This window comes from Piliocolobus tephrosceles, chromosome 11 (genome assembly GCF_002776525.5).
Source record: "Piliocolobus tephrosceles isolate RC106 chromosome 11, ASM277652v3, whole genome shotgun sequence".
Classification (NCBI taxonomy): Eukaryota; Metazoa; Chordata; class Mammalia; order Primates; family Cercopithecidae; genus Piliocolobus; species Piliocolobus tephrosceles.
This window is the reverse complement of record NC_045444.1, coordinates 75,093,528-75,115,442: the sequence shown is the minus strand read 5'-3', so window position 1 is coordinate 75,115,442 and position 21,915 is coordinate 75,093,528. Positions and strand designations below refer to the sequence as shown.

The window sequence follows — 21,915 nt, the reverse complement described above, 5'->3', positions numbered from 1 at the left end:
TATATAAATCTTTTTAAACATAAGAAGTTCTAATACACCAAAGATACTTAAAAACATAGTGAAACATTTTATTTTTAAAATTTTAATGAAAAATCATAGTTCTATGCTTATATAAATAAAAAAGAATAAAAGTATATTCATTTAGCATCTTTCTCAAAAAGTTAAAAAAAATCAACAAAATAAACTGAAAGTAAGTAGAAGAAAAAATTGTAAAGGTAAAAACAGAAGTTGAAAAGTGAGAAAACTGAAATATAGTGGAAATAACATGTAAATCCAAAATATGGTCCTATAAAAACCCAACCAAAAGATCTAACCTAAAGCAAAAAATGATAAAGAAAAAATTGCCTAAAGAAAATAAAACAACATAAAAGAATTATTAAGAGGTCCCTTTATTCAATTGTATCTTCATAAATTTAAAAACCAATATGAAATGAATAATTTTCTAAGACAATGTAATTTACTAAGACTAGCCCTGGTAGAAAGAGAAAATCTTAGAATATGGATTTTCTTAGAAGAGACAGAAATTTGTAAAGCAGCTAGATTCCCAAAGCAGCAACTCCAGGTGTTTTCACAGTTGTGTCAAACAACTAAAAGGTCTTAAAAAGATCGTTTTAATGCTTTTAAAACCTCTTCTTGAACACTGAGACAGCAAACTTCCAAAGTTTTGCTATGAAGTATATTATTTACAGCAAAAGTAATAACAATGACACACACACAAAACTATGAACTGATCTTATAAATATTTTTTTAAATTCTAAATAAAATATTAAGTCTATTAGCATATTAAGAGAGTAATTAGTCATGAAAAAGTAGAGCTTATTCCACAAATGCAAAATAATTGAATATTAAGAAAGCTATTATAAAAATAATTATCTTAACAGATCTATGAAGAGAAAGCATATGAATTCCTTTATAATTAAAGTAAAGCTATTTGACAATGATTAGTAAATACTTTTGATAAAGACAGTTACTAACTTGGTAATAAATGATAATAACACAATACAATATTTACATCTCAACTTAAAAGTTTCATTATGCTTAATACTAAAAGCATCCCTACTAAATACAAAGATAGAATGAATATCTATTATCACCATTACCATTTAACAGTACTGAATGTGCCTGAATAAATAATTTGACATTAAAAAATGAAATCAGAGGTTTCGCAAATCTAAAAAGAGGAGCAAAAACTATCCACTTGCAGAAAATACAGTTGTATGCTTACAAACCTGTTAAATTGAGTAAAAAAAAAACAAAAAACTACAAAAATAAAATAATTTGGTAAGACACGAGAGTGCAAAATAAACAAGCAGAAATTAATAGATTTACTATGTATGAACAATTGCATCATAGAAGAAATAGTAGGAATAAAAATTCCTCATTTGTAATAGCAACAGATGCTTAAGGATACACAAAATGTGTGAGATCTGACAAACATTTTTAAATACTGCTAATTCAAACTAAGTCTTTAAAAAACTGAATGTCATATTATGTTCTTGGTTAGAAAGACTAAACATTACACTCACATAAATTATCCATAAGTTAATTAGTGACTTTAAGATGTTGCCAGTATAAACATAGCACACTTTCTTTGAGAATTCAACATATTGTAAATTAAAGTTTACATAGATTAAACAAGAAAGAATAATCAGGCAAATCCTTAAGAATAAGAGCAATTAAGGATGACTAGCCCTCCAAGATTTTTAAAAGGATTCATTAGTTTAAAAAATGTGATGTAGATACCTGAATAAAATAAAATCTTGAAGTAGATCCAAATATACATGGTCAGATTGGATACAATAAGGATGGCATCTTCGCAGTGGAGAAAAGAATAATTATTTCATAAACCTTGTTGGAATGGCTAGGCAATCATCTGGAAAAAAAATTAAGTTGAATAATAAAAATATATTCTACACTAGCACAAATTCTAAATAAAGCAATGATTTAAATGAGAAAAATTAAATCATAATGATTTCAAAGATAACATAGGATAATTTCTTTATAGTCTTTAAAAATATATGATTTTATTAATTCTGACTCAAAGCCCAGAAGCCATAAAAATGTACAAAAGTAATAACATTTGTGTGACACAAACAATGAGCAAAGTAGAAATGTTTGCAACTCAATTCACAAAGAATTAATATTCTTTACATATAAAGAAATGCTAGATATAAAAAAGCTAATAAAAATATAGGCAAGGAAAGTTAGCTAATCATTCAAGCAAGGAAATACAAATGATTTTTCAATATATGACAAGACTGTCAAATTTTCTCATAATAAAATAAATGTGAATGAAAACTTTACTGAGCTATCATGTTTTACGTATCAGATTGGCCAAAATTAAAATGTTTGATAGCATACTGGGTATCACTGCGTATTGCCTGTAGGGAAATGTGTCCATTATTTGCGGAGTGTAAAATGGTATAATTTCTATGAAGGGACATTGGTAGTATCTGTCAAGTTACCAATGCCTATACCTTTCAACTCAAAAAGGATATTGGGGAATTTATCTTACAAATATACTTGCATGTAGCACATATGTAACAATTACTCATTACAATATTTTTAATAGCCAGTATGACCTCCATTCTAGCTTGCCCAGGAAAACCTCAAATTATATCAATTTTCTTGGCATAATAAATAATAGCTTTCACTTTCATTCTTAAAATTGTCCTGGTTAGTTGATAAAGTACATCCTAGTGATAACAAAAGATTAGAAACTATCCAAATGTCCTTAATGGGCAAAGGTCAAGATTAATTAATTAGATTGTGTTAGATTAATATAGTGGAATCTTATAAAAAATTAAGAAAACCAATAAAGAAACTATATACTGATAAGCAAGATCTGTAAGATTTAACGATCTATGTGATATACAGACAAGTGAAGAACAGTATGGAAAAAGTAGAAAAATGAGTCTATAACAATTTTCTTAAATATGCCAAACTAAACTTGACAACAACATATAAGAAACCAATAATAGTGGCCTCCTGTGGGGTTGGGGGTAAAGTGGAAACAGGGAAAATAGGACTGGATGGAATGAAATTTTTTAGTGTGTAATTGTATACTTTTAATACATTTTTGCTTTTGAACCATATGAATAAACAGCCTTACTCATAAAATTATAAAAAGCAAAAATAGAGAATATTGATGAAATAATTCATTATAGCTTTAATAGTTAATTTAATAATTTAATGAACTTTAAATGTCATATAAATGTTGTGAAGAATATTAATATCATGTTAGAATTTTCCAAAAAGATGCATTTTTTGCCTTTTATAGAAGTATTGATTCAAAACCTTTTGAGTTCTGCTTACTGCTGAAGAGTGTAATCACTATCACCGTAATTCTGACTCCAGAAGAAATCTATTATTGAAAGTAAATATTTAGCAGATTCTCAATAATTGTTTCTTCATAAAATAACACATTTACTCTTTTCTTTTTACAGGTAGAGGAAGAAAGGTAAGTATTATTTTGCATCATTTCTTTTTCATAAGCAGAGTTATATCCAATACTATCCACACAGAACTGTGCTCTGAAACGTTTGAAAGCTTTTGAAAGGTACAAAGTACCATACAAATACATTGTGACAAGTATATGAGCACAGTTCAGCTACTGTGTTTCCAAAGGACAGATGCCTCTAACCATTCACTTTATGGTTAATTTCTGTGTGTATATCTGTTTCTGCCAGAAAGTTGTGACATCTTTAGGGATTGACAGTGTCTTACTAACCTTTTTATTCTTTGCATTTATGATTGCATAGTACATACTTTGCACATATTAGAAGTACAATACACATTTGATGGAAGAAAGAAAAGATAGGAGGAAGGTAAGGAGGAAGGAAGAAAGGGAGGAAGGAAGGAAGGAATGAAGAATGTCAATTTGACTTCAATGGGCCTGTAGCCCCTCTCTCATTGGTTGGGAAGTAAAGATCCAGAATTAATTGAACATTTTACCAACCAGGCATTTCTTCCCCTCCTCTCCCCTCCTTCACCTTCAGAGAGCTTAAAATCTAATTCTGGACACAAGCTTTACCCTTGAAAACAGGGTAGTAGGCTGCATCCATGACTCAAGTATAGCTGGTCAGCTTGGTCACTTGCCATCAGAAAAGTAATCCTACGAAGCGAAGAGAGTTCTTTTTGCCCAAGAGTGCTCTCTGTTTTTTGGTTATCTTGAAAATAATGGCATTTGCTTCAATCCTATCCAAATGAGATGGGCACAGGGATCAAGGGAGTAGAAATGGTTACTGGTCCCAATTTCCATAAATTTTCTTTGCTTTTGCACACAGTGGAACTTTAATAAACAAATTTATCAGATAACGGACAAAGCAATGCTACACTTTCTTGATAAATGAGAGTGATGCTATCGAGGGGAGATCTTGGCCAGTTTTACACATTTTGTTTCAGAAGGCAATATCATAAATTTGTCTCATTTGGAATAAATTAGATATGAATATATGTCAAAGGAGAAAGGCTGCAAATGCTGTCTCACATTTAATTTATTGTGAAAATGAAAATAAATGGAAACTTAGCAGATTGGTATAGGCCTTGAACAAAGTTGACAGATAGGTGAAAGATGGGTGGATGCATGGATGCATGGATAGACAGACAGATCGATCTATGAAACAACACAAAAACCTAACAATGAGTACTGCCATGAAATAATCAGTTTAATTCAGTTAGCAGTTACCCGACTTAGAGAGATAACTGGTAGACTGTGTCACTTGCTGCGTTTCTCCAAAGGTAGTGTGGGAGAGCTGGGTGAAGAATATACTCAAAGCAGCTGCCAATGTAGCAGACTGTAGTTGTGTGCCACTATCTTCATGACTCGTTTTCATTTGTCATCAGGTATCATCAGAAACACAAGAGCAAAGCAATGTTATAAAAATGCAATTTGTTCTTGGTTTATATCCATATTGATATTTACTTACAACTCATTGATTGATTGATTGATTCATGTTAACTCCAACAGAATTACTGAACCTTTTTTATATGGCTGTGAGGCAAATGGTGTAGATGATGCAAATGTGAGAAAAACACTATGACTGCTTGCATGGTAATGACATTCTACAAAGCATGTCCACATGGTATTAAATGATAAGTAATTGTAATGCACATCTGGATCTGAGTACATGAACTTTATGTTTCTCAGTGGATATGAAAATTAAATTTAGTAAAACGTTAGACAAACCATTATTCCATACAAATTAACTTTCAGAGCCTGTATTAATAAAAACAGTAGAAACAAATATTTACATTTGTGGCTTATATACAAAATAAGAAATCTATAGAATCATTAGGGAATTTATTATCAGAAACTTATAATTGAACACTTAATCCCTTTTAAATATTGTGCAGCAACAGAACAGTCATATATCAAAAAGCCTACAATTTAGGTAAGACAGGTATCAGAGAGTTCTATTTCCCTACGTACAAAGTAAGCATAAAGTGCATTTTGCTTGTAGGTCTCTTAGGATGGAAATTTCACAACTGTTCTTAGCAGACTATTCCATTTTTCTCATTCTGACTGAAATAATTTGTCCTCTCTTTTTATTTGTTCTTCTAGTCTTGCTTTAGAAGGAGCGTTGTTTCAGCATCATAAAGTCCTTTGTTTATTGGACACAAATTTACGTACCCTTTCTAAACAATTCAAATTCTTTCAGCATTTTGAAAAATATCTTTTATTATAGCTCTTACATGGTAAATTTTTATTATTTTTGTATTTTTTAAAATATAAAGCTCTAGAAGTTAGTGGATGTGAACATGCAGAAATAAGCCTATTTTACTTTGAAGCCCATATATGTTGATTCTTTCTTGTCCTAGGCTTTGTGTAGGTTGGCTGTTAGTCCCTAGTGTTTCTATCTTGAACTTACCCTATAGAACTGCCTCCTGCTTCTGGAAAGCCCTTTCCTTCTTTTGGATTCTCAATTTATTCCTGACTTCCAGAGTATTTACTGCTTCAACATTAGAATCAGCAAGTATGATTGAGTTATTATTAGGTCTGCCGTTAAGTCCATCATTTCACTTCACGGAGTTTTGTCAGGATAGTATTGGAAGGATACAAGATTGTGTCTTTAGTAGTACAATTTGGTGATATGGGTTAAAAAACTTACAATGTCTTTAATCTACAAATTTAACTTCTAAAAACATATCATAAGGTATTAATAGAGATACCATGCACACATTTATGAACAAGGATATTCATTTTAATGTCATCCTTAAACTTAAAAATGAAAACAAAATTTAACAGTAAGATAATGAGGCATTGATTAGATACTCAAAGCGCATGCAGATGGTGGAAAACTAAGAATGCCAGAACATTAACAGTGGTTATCTCCAGGGTGTAGAGTAGGATAGTTAGGGTTTTTTTTTTTTTTTTTTTTTTTTTTTTGGTATATTTCTTCTATTTTCAAAATTTCCTACTATGAACAAGTATTATTTTTATAATCAGATTAAGGAATAATATATATTAAAGAAGAAATAAAATAAACTAGAACTCATTCTTCTTGTTTTCTACATTTTAGAGATAGTTGTTAAATGCATATTCATCCTACACAATTGCCCAGTAAAAAGCATTATTTCATAATACATTAATGGAAAGTAATACATTTTAAGAATTCATTGAATGCTTCCGTGTGCTATGCTCAGCATGTAAAGTAGACTAAGACACAACCATGACTTTGAGGAGATCAAAATCTGTTGGAAGACAAATCTTGAAGTGAAGAATACAAATTAGTAAATGATTAAGTAGAAATATATAAAGCTACAATTCGTCCAGTATTATTTAATCTATGTACCTGATATCATGCAATGAGGATTCAATTTCTGAGAAAAGTTGTTAAGAATCAAAATAAATTCTATCTACATCTATTATAAAAGCAATTATACTGACCTGACCCTATTTACTTACATGATAGTTTCTTATGTTGTTTTTGATTTTTTTAGTCAATTGATTTTTTTTCCTAGATTTTCTTCAGGTATTGAGAATTATCTGAGTGGGATTAAAAAGAAATTTAATTCCACTCAGATAATTAAAAAGAAAAGAATTAAAAAGAAATTTTATTTATTTAAAAATAAAAAAGAAAACTTTCTTTTTTATTAAAGATGTGCACATGTACTCATTTTTAATGCCCTTCCATGAGTACTAAAAAAGAGTGCTAGTAGTTCAGGAATGGCATCTGATTAGATCCTGAAAACTATATGTCATATAATAAAAGTGTGCAATTTGTATATATTAATTTATATTAATTTTGATGTATTACAATTTCTGACTCTTTTTGTGTTTTCAGTCTTTCAGTAGTTTTTCCTCTGGTGCTTCATCTTTACATCTTTTTGTTGCAACTATATTGTGCTCTAGTCAATTCTTTGGATTTGATCTATGTAAAAACTGAGGCAAAATAGCTTTACATATTTCACACATTTGATTTTTTTAATGTCTTTCAGGTGAGCAGTAATATTTTAATGAATAATGTCTGACTAAATATCCTAAAAATTGTTAACTTTCTTTTTGCAGTTTTTTTGCACTTCTTACATAGAAATTCCCTGTGTTTACATGGCATATTCTAGGGTGGCATGTTTTTGCCCAGCAAGCCATTATATTGTGCTAATTGAACTTTTAAATTGTTTTTAATGTCATAGGGACAAAAGGGAGAACCAGGATTAGTGCCTGTTGTAAGTATATGTATAATCATTGTTTCCTTGTACCTGAAATAAACTTAGCTTATAGTATAATTGTATATTATTGCTCATATACATACTCTCAAAAATAAATTAGTTATTTTAAAAACAAATTTTTAATATAACACAAGTAAACCAGAACAGATTAGTTATTTAATACAATATTTGATATTCTGTGTTCCTGACTTTTATACTCCCATGACTAAAGGTAGAAAGTCAGTGTTTTAAAAAGTTAAATATATTACATGTAGATATACACTGATAGTTAATATTAGTACTAATTAGTATAGTAGTTTATTGTTCCACACTTCTGGAAATATGTCATGCCCTGATCCTGATCAAAATTCCATGTTGCATAAGAATTCCTAAGACTTCTTTAAACTTGTTAATGGATCAAGAAGTATATTACTAAACAGGATTAAAACTCTTCAGCTATCCTCCTAGGTTTCATTATTTGTTTTTACTTTTTTGAAACAGAGTCTTGCTCTGTCACCTTCAGCTATCCTCCTAGGTTTCATTATTTTTTTTATTTTTATTTTTTTGAAACAGAGTCTTGCTCTGTCACCCAGGCTGGAGTGCAGTGGCACAATCTCAGCTCACTACAACCTCCACCTCCCAGTTTCAAGTGATTCTTGTGCCTCAGCCTCCTGAGTAGCTGGGACTACAGGCGAGAGCCACCATGCCTGGCTAAATTTTGTATTTTTAGTAAAGACGGGGTTTCACCAATTTGGCCGGGCTGGTCTTCAACTCCTGACCTCAAGTGATCCACCCACCTTAGCCTCATTCTCCTAGGTTTTAAAGGCATTATCATCAGTCTGTCAAGACAAAAAGAATATCCATGTTGATTTATTTAGCAGTGTTTATATTCTTTATTTGCCTTTAATTGGCTTGTGTGTGTTTTTTTTACAAAGATTACCTAAAAATTAAATAATTCATATTGTTTAATTTCACTTTAAAAAGCATGTATATGTGCTTACTATGTTTTAGGTGTTAAGTGCTTTACAAATACAAATATTTATTATTTATCTTCATAACTCTATGAAGGAGGTAGTTACATAATCATCACTACCATTTTACATTTAAGTTTCCACTTAAGGTTCTTAAGAACAAAGAGGATGAGTAATTAGTCAGATGTCACACATCTGGTAAGGGGCAGTGTCGGAATTTGAACCCAGGCCTCTTGGCTCCAGTGTTGGTGTTCTTTATCACTACTCTAGCACTGCCTCCCTATGTTACAGTTAAAATTAGATAATATCTTAAATCTTAAGGAGAGGAGGAAATGGGCATCAACTGACAACATCCATTTGTCAAAATAATTGCTGTGATTTTTTGTTGTTATTCTTATTTGTTGACTATTGACCTCTCTGAATATCTGCAGAAACTTTACCTTTACAAATTTTCTTGTTTATTGTTTAGGTAACAGGCATACGTGGTCGTCCAGGACCGGCAGTAAGTAGCTTCTCCCAATATTCATGGTACTCTTGTATTCCTTGATATACTGAAAATCTTTACACTTATTATATCCATGAGAAGATAAAAGAATTAAACAATGATGCTTGGTCTCTTAAAGCATTTTGTCTTAAACCATCTTCAAGTTAGACATTCCTTTGCAGCAGTGAATGGTAGATAAGGGGTCGTTTTATTCTGAAACTGAAGAAACATCATGTTAGTCTTGCTGTTGGTTATGTAAAAGGCAAAACACTTTATTGTTACATTTGTTAATTTTGGTTTGACTTTGTTCACTGAAATTAGGGCATACTTGTGTGTTGTTTGACTATGATTGATGGTGGGCTAGTTTCATCTGCTTAATAAAATTATATATTGCAGTAGAATATGGGAAATCATACAGCCAGAGAGCATATTTATGGCTTAGTATAAAAGACTAATTTTTTCAAGTTTGGATTATCAGCAGTATTCATAACATATACACACACTTCATATAAATGTTAAGCACATCAAATCAACTTAAATAAAATACTAAGTCAGCTTTAATGGTCTCACTCTGGTTCTTCTGAAGCCCTCACTTTTAAACGATGCTATATGTTGGATTGAGTAAATACACAGTATAATCTTCATAACTCAGTTTAAATCCTCTTTTAAAGAGAAACAAAGTCCCCCTGACAACATCCATTTCCCAGGGGAAAAAAGCCATTTTTAGATATCAGCATTATAACACTACTTTTGAAATATAATAGTCATTTGTTATTTAAGGGAAAAGTAACTATAATTAAGAATTGGAAATTTCTAAGAGGTTTTAAACATACAAGGGAAATAATGCCATATTCTAAATAAAGTAAAAAGAAAAGATGCTTGAATGTACATAAAGCAGTACTGTAGTAGTCTAAGAGGCTTTCCTTTCCATTGTTTTAATCAGCAACTTGAACAGTGATGAACATTTTGGGGTATCATGTACCAATTTGATTTCATACAGTCCCTGGAATAATTGATAATTTGTGGTTTGCACATTTATATAATTTTTCAAAATCAGAACTGTAAGTTTTTGTGCTCAGAGTTTTGTGGCAAAGGCTATACCTGGGAGAAGACAACAAATATGATCCTTAAAAATTTGCAATTACTAGTCAAGCTAATCTATTTAGCTCACTATGCTTCATGATGCCATAATGTACACCTAGTTCTTTATAGGTCTTTAAATTTCGCTGATAAAATAAATAACCCTTCTAAGTGTATGGAACTTTTATATGCACATGGCTTTATTCTCTATAGTCTTCAACTGAACTGAATTAAGTGTGGTATTTCTGTTTTCCAATTTTCTTTTATCAAGTAAACTTTTAAAAAATTCAATAAGAAAGTATAAATTTTTGCATGCATAATCATCATTTTCTGTTTTAGGGACCTCCAGGATCACAGGGACCAAGAGGAGAGCGAGGGCCAAAAGGAAGACCTGTAAGTTGACAGGAGGGCTCCTTGTGGGGAACGTGTAGCCAGTCAGTTTACACTGTGTTCTCTGAATGCAGCAAGGAGCTGGGAGCACTGTTCCTCTTTCACCTCCATTAAATGTTACAAAAATACAATAATAATTGTATATTATCTTATTAGATAACACAAATGATATTTCCTTGTCTCTTATGAGGTCAAATCAAAATAAAGTAGAACTTAAGGAAGCATAATTAACATATCATGAGTTTCACTCATGAGTAAGCAATGCCAAGAATGCACTGTTGAGATAAAACATCCAAGTTATGTGATCTGTGGTTACCACAGGAATAACCAAGCTGGATATGGGAAACAATTGTTAGAGGGTAAAATTTTCTTTTAAGTGGTTGCACAAGTTTATTTCCCAGGTAGCACTCTGCCTTTTTCACTCAGCAGCCACTGCAGAGATATCAAAGGAGTAATTTTAAAAATCAGCAATCCCATTACCAGACAAGTGAAATACCTTTAAAATAAATTAATGACCTCAATATCCTTGAGACAAAACATAAGGATATTATATAATATATACCAAAGGTTTTCTTTTATTACTTATCTGCACAGAATACATATTGTTCTCAAGTGTTAGGGTTACAACGTTTTTTCTTTTCATTTTTTTTTTTTGGAGAGTGCCTCACTCTGTCGTCCAGGCTGGAGTGCAATAGCGTGATCTCGGCTCACAGCAAGCTCTGCCTCCTGGGTTCATGCCATTCTTCTGCTTCAGTGTCCCGAGTAGCTGGGACTACAGGCGCCAGCCACCACACCCAGCTAGTTTTTTGTATTTTTTAGTAGAGATGGGGTTTCACCGTGTTAGCCAGAATGGTCTCGATCTCCTGACCTCGTGATCTACCCACCTTGGCCTCCCTACAACGTTTTTTCTTATATATAACTTCTAAAATCTAATGTCTTTCATATATTACATAACTGTATTAATTTGTATATTGCTCTCATTATCCCATGTTTCAATTAGAAAAGTTTGTTTGTACTGTTTAATTTTTTCTCTAATGATATCTACTAAAACTCTCAGTAGATTTTTATCCTTTTAAATATATATTTATCCATATTTAAATGGGAAGATTAGAAGCTAAGGAAACAATAGACAACTTGAAATGTATAAATGACGATAAAATATATTTTAGATCATATACCTAGGAACTCTTGCCACTAGTTTCATCCTTGTTACTACATTATCCTTCTACTCATTTCACCTCATATATAGTGTGATGTCAGTACTTTTTCTTAAATGGGGCTGCAGTATGGATGGTATTTGCAGGCATGTAGGTGCAAAGCAGTGCCCCAAGAGGTTGGACCTATCCATATAGGTAAGCAACAGAACTGTGTTCAGATTATTTTATGCCCCATTCTTCACTGTGGTTGTATTGAGTTTTCTCACTAGTGTTGGTAGCTTAAACACTGCTGTAGCTCTCCAGATGTCTGTCCTAGATCTAGAAAGACAGAAATAGGTAGAAAATAACATCAGTTGGGTGGAGGATGGGTGGTCATAAAAAAGAAAAGATTTTGCATCAGTGTATTTGTACACTGTAAGTAATTGACAACATTGGGTCCTAAATCTACGTAGAAGTTGTGGGACCAGACTTCCAGAGTTGCTGGTTAAGATCTGAAGAATCTGCTCCCCAACACTTCTCACTTATTTTCCCTATTTGACTTTGTGATGTGGTCAGTTTCCTACCTTGGTTAGGCCTGAGACAATCAATGTGAATTGGGTGTAAGTGTGTGTGCGTTTTGTTTGTGTGTGTGTCAGAAAGAGTGAGAGAGAGCGAGAGAGAGAGAGAGAGAAAGGGGGGTAGATTTTTATGAGGAATCAAGTGAGACAACCCTGGCAGATATCCAAGTAGGAAATCTCTTCCTCTGTTAATCCTAGCAAAGAGATAGTGTGATACAACTCTTTTAATGCCCGCCTACATGGGTTTCAAGATATGAAATGATGTATAGCTTTGCATGAAATGATGTATATGAAATGATGGGCATGATATAACAGAATGCCCATAGGCAGAATGTTTTGCCTCATACCTCGAGCCTTCTAGGAGCTGCTTAACTGGACTAAAATTATGGCTGTCACAATATAGGGTGGTTCTGCAATCAGAAATAGCATTCCCCCCGCTCGTGCAATTATATAACCATCAAACAGTATAGAAGGCTCACAATGTACAGCACGGTTTCTCACTGTCAACACTATTGATATTTTAGGCCAAATAATTCCATATGCATAGTAGAAAGTTTTTCAGCATTCCTGGTATCTACCCACTGGATGCCAGTTGAAACTGCCATCCCCCATACAATTGTGACAGTTAAAAATGTTTCCTGACATTGCCAAATCTAGGCAAAATAGCTCTGGACTGAGAACTACTATGTCAGTAGTTCAGTATGAGATACTCCCATAAAGCCTTCAGGATTAGCCAGTGATTTTCACTACTGTCTTTCATCACACATCCTCAATTTTTAAGTGTATTGTTCAGATAACTTCATAGTGACAAACTAGCAACCTGACAGGAGATGGACCGTCAATGATGTGCTAAGTTCTAGTTGCATGTGACCCTTAACCACTATTGATATGTTTCCGGATCTGTAAAATGGTAAAATGGGAAATATACTAGATCTTAACATCTATAACGTGTGTGTGTGTGTGTGTGTGTGTGTGTGTGTGTGTGTGTGTGTGTGTCAGAGAGAAAGAGAGAGACAGAGAAACGAGAGAAATGAAGTTCTTGACAGTTCCTGGTCATTCGTCTTTTCTCCTTGTGGATGTTTAAACATCGCCACCTAGTGGCAACCTCGAAGTACTTTTTTATTGTAGATTACTGCGGAGATACTTGAGTATCTTGGAAATGGAAGGGAGGGATAATAAATGTAACATTTACCTTAATATAAGAATTATGTAATTCAGCTCACTTGGAGATATAAAAGTAGATACTTTTAATGAGCTCCCAAATTCTAATTTGCTTTTGGTATTTACCAGTAAACATTCTTGTGTTCACTTAATTTCAGATAATTTTTATAAAAGTTTTTATTAATTTTAATCTTAATTTGTACAACAGTGAATTTCATAAGCTATTTAGAGGGGATTCCATGGAGGCATATAATAAATCGTGAATCAATGAAAACAATCTTAGGATCAGACTTTGAAATATGATTGTTAATTACAGAAGAATGGAGAAAGTCACAATCTCTTTGGAGGACTAGTGAATATTTTACAAACTTGTCTCCACTCCTATTGACACTAAAGATAGTTTTGTGTGTGTCTCTTTGGAAATCTCATTGGGAGCAGAGATTATACATTAGTTCACTTTGTGTATATAATAATATCTGGTTATTAATTAGCAATTGAACATTGCAAGAACAGATTCAGAGTTTTCTACACAAGGCTGTATGAATAAACCAGACTATTATTTTATCTATGCTGCCTTATACATATCCAGTTCATGTTACTCACATTCATATGATCCAGGAGTCCTAGAGAACAACTGAAATAAGCCTCTGTTTTGTATAATGAAGTGAGAAGTAAATTGATAGTAGCTTAGGAGTCAGAAAAGTTTTGATTTTTAAATACTAAGAATATTTTTCTAAGATATCATTTTTTAATATAAGTTTTTCAGGCTAAGTATTCTGCTTCTATTTAATAGATAAATTTGCTTATTTATCCCACTACTGCAAGAAATAAATGTCTACATAAATGTTTAAATATATTAAAATAATTAAATTTCTGAATAGCTATGATGCCACCTCCCTAAAACCATCATACACAAACTGCCGTCTCTGCCACCTGAGCTTGTCCTATGTTTGCTCCCTCTGCACTATCAGCTCCCATTTGAATTGCTTACTGTGGGCCCAGAGATATTCTCATGTTTAAGCATGGGTGTTCTCTTTTTTTTAATTATTAAACTTCATTTACCATATTTCCCTTGATCCCTGCTTAAAATTATAAAAAGCATATGGTCTTATGACTTTCTGGTCCTTTCTTTTTAAAGTCTGTCAAGATTCTTTAGGGTTAAGGAGCCAGAAAATACTTAACTAGCCTTGTGGGAATGATGAGGTTAGAGGACAGAGCATTTCCAGAACTGAGGACGTGGCTGTTCCCCAAGCTGCCTTCAGAATGTGGGTTAGGAGAAGGGTGGAATTTGGCAGCTAGAAATCATTGCTCACTTCTCTGAGAACTTAGACTTGGCTGGGTCACAGTGCCTTTGCCTCTAATTTCTCAATGGTCTAGTCTTCCTGTGGGGGTGGGAAGGAAAATAAAGGGTGCCAGGCTTAAAGTATAAAAGAGAACTGAAAGGTAACAACACAATATGCATGTACTGAGTGTCTAGTATTTACCAGGAACTATGCAAAGAGTTAAACAATTAGATAGAAAATTTCTGCAAACTCCAATCAAGGGGTTCTTGACTTTTAGGAGGAGGGAGAAGTTAAGCAGACATAGTTACTGTAATTTTACTGACAGACAAGTGAATTTATAATTGTTGATCAAATACCCTTGCACGGCAAAAACTCAATTAAATAAGGAAGTTCACTCTAGAATAGGATTGAATTGAAAAATTTAAAAATAATTATTCTAAGAATGCTGATTTCTGGGTATTTAACACACTAAATAAAGTTCTTACCCACACCATATCTGAATGGTAGAAGTTCAGACCTATGCTAAAATCAGCAGTGATGTGGCTGATGAAATTACTCTAAGTGGCTAGATTGCTATTTATTTTTAAAACAATAAACACTCCCTTGCCATTAAGAAGTCTGTGCCTTTAGCTTTCTACTAAGTGTATATTTGGCAGTTGGTTCTAATTTTAACTGGCTTGTTTTCCAGGGTCCTCGTGGACCTCAGGGAATTGATGGAGAACCAGGTGTTCCTGGTCAACCTGGTGCTCCAGGACCTCCTGGACATCCGTCCCACCCAGGACCTGATGGCATGAGCAGGGTGAGTTGTGTGCATTGTTCAATGTCATGTACAGGTCATGTTTTAAATTGTTGATATATTGTTAGGATTTTAAATTGTCTCAGTTCAGATAGTGACACTTGACTGTAAGAGCAGTTAAATAAGGTCAACACTGCTATGGACAATAAAACTAATAAACCCACAGGGAATTGTTGGAAAAATTTGAAGAACTATTTTGTAAAGTACTACTTCAAATTGTTTGTATTTCTCAATGTCAGGTCTGGATTTCATGAGCTTTGTTTTTTCTATTGATTCTAAAGAACCACTGCTTTTCCCCCCTTTAAATGAAATGAGAGATTTATCTGTCCTATTCTCTAGGCTAAGAATGCCAACAAAATCTGCTCCATATCCTCCACAAGAGAGGATGACACATCCGTAATGAGGGATGTGAGAAGGCCATTGAGTTGATGCTAAAAATGACACCTAATTATTTCTCCAATTTTAGTTTTTTTACTTGAAGTAAAGTCAAACAAAATGTCTTTCGATACCTACTTCTTTGAATTGTTAGTGGCAGACAGAGGGTATTTGTGAGTACAGGCATACCATGGAAATATTGTGGGTTCAGTTCCAAACCACCTCAATAAAGTGAAATACTGCAGTAAAAAGAGTTGTGTGAATTTTTTTTTGTTTCTCAGTGCATATAAACTTACATTTTTCCACAACGTAGTCTGTTATAAAGTGTGTGATAGCGTTATATCTAAAAAACAAGGTATATTCTTTAATTAAAAATACCTTATTGTTAAAAGTTGCTAATAATCATCTGACCCTTGAGAAAGCCATAATCTTTAGCTGATGGGGTGTTTTGCTTTGATGCTGATATTTGCTGACTAATAAGGGTGGTATTGCTGAAGGCTGGAGTTGCTATGGTAATTTAAAAAATAAGACAACAATGAAGTTTGCCATATCAACATCTTTTGTTGTTATTTCAACAATATTCACAGTATCTTCATCAGGAATAGATTGCATCTTGAGAAACTACTTTCTTTGCTTATTCATAAGAAGCAAGTCCTCATCTGTTAAATTTTTATCATGAGATTACAACAATTAAGCAACATCTTCAGGCTCTACTTATAATTCTAGTTCTGTTGCTATTGCCATCATATCTGCAATTACTTACCCCATTGCAGTCTTCAACCACTAAAATTAATTCATGAAGGCTGGAATCAGCTTCTTCCAAACTTCTGTTGAGGCTGATATTTTGACCAATCAATCAAGAATGTTCTTAATGGCACCTAGAATGATGAATCCTTTCCAGAAGATTCTCAATTTATTTTGACCATTATATTCTTAAGTAATAAGATTTAAAAGTTGAAATTTATTTTGATCCATGGGCTGCAAAATGGTTTTTGTATTAGCAGGCATGAAAACGACATTAATATCCTTGTTATCTCCATCAGAGCTCTTATGTGAGCTAGTGCATTGTCACTGAGCAGTAATATTTTGAAAGGAATCCTTTGTTTCTGAGCAATAGGTCTCAATAGTGGGTTTGAAATATTCAGTAAACAATGCTGTAAAGGCTGCGAACAGATATGCTGTTATCAAGGCCTTGTTGTTCCATTTATAGGGTACAGGCAGAATTGTTTAATCATAATTCCTAAGGATGCTAGGATTTTCATAATAAGAAATAAACCCCAGTCTTAGCTTAAAGTCACCAGCTACATTAACCCCTAACAAGAGAGTAAGCCTGTTCTTGGAAGCTTTGAAGCCAGGCATTGACTTTTTCTCTCTAAAAATGAAAGTCCTAGATGACATCTTCTTCCAATAGTAGACTGTTTTGTATATATTGAAAATCTATTGTCGAGTGTAGCCACGTTCATCAATGATGTTAACTTGATCTTCTGGATAACTTGCTGCAGTGTCTACATCAGCATTTGATGCTTCACTTTGCACTTTTATATTATGGAAATGGCTTCTTTCCTTAAACCTCATAAACCAATATTTTCTAGCTTCCAACTTTTCTTCTGCCACTTCCTTGCTTCTTTCAGCCTTCACAGAATTGAAGAGGGTTAGGGCCTTGCTCTGGATTCGATTTTGGGTAAGATAATGTTGTGGCTCATTTGATCTCTATCCAGAATACTAAGCCTTTCTCCATATTAGCATTAAGGCTGTTTTACTTTCTTATTATTTGTGTTTACTGAAGTAGTACTTCTAATTTTCTTTAAGAACTTTTCCTTTGCGTTCATAAGTTGGATGACTGTTTGGTGCAAGAGGTCTAACTTTGGCCTATCTTGGGTTTCAACATGCCTTCCTTACTAAGACCATTTCTAGCTTACAATGTAAAGTGAAAGATGTGAGACTCTTTCTTTCACTGTTGTGTCTCAGGGAATAAGTAGGCCCATGTAGAGGAAGAGAGATGGGGAACACCTGGTTGGTAGAAGAACACACACAGTATTTATCGATCAAGTTTACTGTCTTGTATGAGCATGATTCAAGGCACCCAAAGATCACTGAACACAGATCATCATAAAAGATATAAGAACAATAAAGATACTAAAGTATTACAAGAACTAACAAAATGTGACACAGAGACACAGAGTAAACACATGCTGTTGCAAAAATGGCACCAGTTGTCTTGCTTGGTGCAGGGTTGCCACAAGACTTGAATTTGTAATAAACATAATATTGGTAAAGCACAGTAAAATGAGGCATGCCTGTAGATTGAGACCTTAGCAAGGATACATATGAAGCCTGAATATGGTTTTTGCTTTACAAAAGTTCATATGCATTTTTTTCAACAGATTATAGAAGCAATTGCCAATTTATTTATAAACAGCACACACATTCTTTCCCACCAAAATTTGGAAACTAATGTGACTACTAAAATGTATATGAACAATTTTGGTCAGTTTGATTACTAGGGTTTTTTAATTGTGAAAGAGAGTAGGTCAAACTGTTTCCAATCTTGGAACAGTCAGGGATTAATTAAAAGGACTATAAAAGTTTTATCAACTTACATAAATATAATTTAAAGTTTACTGGACATTGAACAAACAAAGAATATCATCCAAAAATAGTCCAAAATGGAATCTGGAATCTTTAGGACAAATGTTCTAAAGGCATCTGTTAGGTTTTGTTTAGATGTTTGGCCTGTCTAACTGTGGGAAGAAATCAGTTAAAGAGACTTAAACCTGCAATCAATTAGACTGGCTAGTGCTTATCAGAACAACCCATGTTTTTATCATGTATCAGACATTTGCCACGTTGCAGAAATTGCTCTGAAGCAACATACTTATAAAATACTCTGGGAAAGAATGGTCAATCAAAGGCAGAAACAATCAAAACAACTTAAGTCTTTTTCCAAGCTTTAAAATCAAGCACTTAGAATGGTCGTTAGAAGAGGCATTCTGTAAGAATTCCAGAGAGTGTCCATTTATCCAAAGGAAAAGGATGTTGATGTATGTCTTTTACTGTAGAAATAATGTCAACATATTGCTTTTACAGCCGTTTTCAGCTCAAATGGCTGGGTTGGATGAAAAATCTGGACTTGGGAGTCAAGTAGGACTAATGCCTGGCTCTGTGGTAAGCATAAATTTTACTGATCATTGAAGTATTTCAGTGAAAAAATTATTTTAAAAAGAGAATATTGAGTTAACTAGTCAAAGAATGACATGCATCTTCTTAAACATACTCATTCATTCATTAATTCATTCATTTAATTTATTTACTCTTCTGTGTGCCAGTTAAAAGCCCAGCATGTTTCATTCATAATTATGCAAAGTGTTTGCTGACATTAATAAAGGTCTATCTGTGTATTTTATTTAATATTGGAAGAAAATAAAGGAGTTTAAGACATATAACCACAATCACAATCATAAAACTTATAGCTTTATAAATAGAAAACAAAACTATTTTATGGTGCTGTTAGAAACAGTGGTTTGGTAAAACTTTTAAATGAGATGTTTTGCTATTTTCATTTTTATTATTTTCTACTCAATATCCTCTGGCTGCCTTATTCCAACAGCTCTATGGTTTCCTGGCTGGGTCTTCTCAACATTTTTATCCTCTTTTGAATTTCTTCAACATCAGAAAGACTCCCATTTTTTCCCTGGATATTTGGAGCAATGCAATTTTATTGAATAAATTAACACTTTTAAAACCAACTCTCCATATTTTATTGCTCAAAGCATAATTCAAAATAATTCCAGGTTAATAGAATTTCAGGCAGGAAGAAGTGCAAAATCAGACCTCATAGATAACCACCCCTACTATCCATCCTTAAGGCCAGCATTATGAGCATTTTAAATATTATTTGTGTATTTTTAAAGTTACTAGTAATATGGCATCATTTAGGGATTCTTTTGGGATTCTTTTTTGAATTGCATGTTTTTATCCATTTGGAGTTTAAATTACATATGTAATTTTAAATGGCGCTTTTCTTACTATATGTTCCATTCAAAATAAAAATTTAAAATTTTGACATAAGAATAAATTTGATTTTAATTTATTCTACTTTTTAAAAATTATGATATTTAAAAATAGTAATAGACATATAATAATAAATGTTCTAAAATCGCATTTTGGTTTTCTTCCTTTTGTTATGCCCCAGTGGAACGATTTTATGTTTAAATGAGGAAAGCCTGTGTGGATAATTTCAATCAATGTTGTGAAAGAAGTAAATCACCCAGGAAACTCAGTGCCCCAGATCATTTTCAACTCACATTTAATATAATCTAGTCATTATTGTTGACGTTTCATCTACCTTTAATTCAACTTATTTAAGTTATAAGAATTATCTGCTGTGAATCTGTAGAATTAAATAGGCAGTTTGAGAACTAACTATGTCTGCCAAGATTTTTCTTTATTCGGATGTTCTCATTAACAGAACCATCCATTAAACACGCAAGTGTTCTTGTTCTAAAGACATGGGGTGTGTACAGACATATGGCTCATTTCGCTTTATAACACTGAGGGTATGTATAAAATCATCCCAAATGTTGTCCAAGCTTTAATCTTGAATTTAGCTGCCTTCCAAATGAATGCAGATGGAGAATGTCATCATCCCCCTTTGTCAAAGCTTCACTTTTCCAGATTCTAGAGATGATTCAACATTTTTGAAATATTTGACTGAATTGTCATGAGTACTATGCAACATTTCTCCTCATTTGTTTTTCAGGGTCCTGTTGGCCCAAGGGGACCACAAGGTTTACAAGGACAGCAAGTAAGTCTCTTTATAATTAAGTTACATACTATAGGAAAAAGATACACACATATATTACATAAGGTCTCTGTGACATGACTGCTTTTGGCTGGTTTTAAAATTTTATATTGTAATGCTCACTTCAAATAGGATATATTAAAGAGTTTTTATTTAGAAATATATGCAGCATGTTTTTGCAAATTTTATTGGGATAAATTTTTATCATCTGATTTCTTTATGTTACTGACCTCCAATAACAAGATTACATGCCTTTGCATCTGAAGTAAGAAATTCATTGTTATGTCATGAAAATGTTCGTAATTGCTTATATGCCAACTCTGAAGCTATGAAATCAGATCATAGGAGGCAATCCCCATGTGATATTATTAGAAATAAGAATCAAGATGTTTGTTCCGTGGGATCTTTAGGAAGAACATAATACAATACACGTTTAAAATGCCTATCAGATGCCAGTAAAATAGTGATGTAGAGCTATTTTTACTTTTTATAGCAATTCAACAGGCATCAGAAAATAATATTTTAAAAGAAAGAATGAAAATAACTTTTAGTTCAGTCAAGATTACCACATTGTCATTATCATGCATATGGAATTTTACTTCAAGCAATCAGTGAATAGAAAAGGTGGTTGATGATGGTGATGATGATGATGTTGATGAGGAGAACTGCCACTGATTGAGCACTCACGCACTCTGTGCCAGCACTATTCTAGGTTCTTAACATACATTAATTACTTAAGCAGCCATAACAGCCTAATAAGGTAAGTACCAATATTATTCTGATTTTACACTTTAGGAAACAGTTATAGACAGATTAAGTAACTTGCCGAAAGTCACACAGCTGGAAGATGTCAGAGCCAGCTGTCTGAACAATTACACTGTATATTGAGAGAGCACAGGATTTAATATTCTATTTTTCCTTGGTTTGTATATATACTTTGTTCTCAATTGTAGGGTGGTGCAGGACCTACAGGACCTCCTGGTGAACCTGGTGATCCTGGACCAATGGTAAATGTCAAGTAAGCATGTAGACCCAGTTACATTTGGGTCCACCATTATAATGATGTCAAATACTGAGTTAATTTATCTTCCCAGGTCCTCCCTAATGTAGGAAGACATAACAATCCAGTTTGGGAGTCCTGTTCTATGACCCGTTCTTAAGCTATATGTTTCTCGTAGCAGAATATTTAAATTCAAAGACTGATTATGAT

At 33.0% G+C, this 21,915-nt stretch overlaps 1 protein-coding gene across 1 annotated transcript in view; it reads left to right on the top strand.

The window, feature by feature from the left end:
- COL5A2 (collagen type V alpha 2 chain) overlaps positions 1-21,915 on the top strand; it is a 148,507-nt gene that overhangs the window by 72,696 nt on the left and 53,896 nt on the right. Inside the window, exons 3-10 of the mRNA XM_023212406.3 lie at positions 3,447-3,460; positions 7,636-7,668; positions 9,091-9,123; positions 10,525-10,578; positions 15,422-15,532; positions 18,992-19,069; positions 20,664-20,708; positions 21,659-21,712. Coding sequence (XP_023068174.1) covers positions 3,447-3,460; positions 7,636-7,668; positions 9,091-9,123; positions 10,525-10,578; positions 15,422-15,532; positions 18,992-19,069; positions 20,664-20,708; positions 21,659-21,712 — 422 coding nt within the window. The remainder of the gene's footprint in view (positions 1-3,446; positions 3,461-7,635; positions 7,669-9,090; positions 9,124-10,524; positions 10,579-15,421; positions 15,533-18,991; positions 19,070-20,663; positions 20,709-21,658; positions 21,713-21,915) is intronic.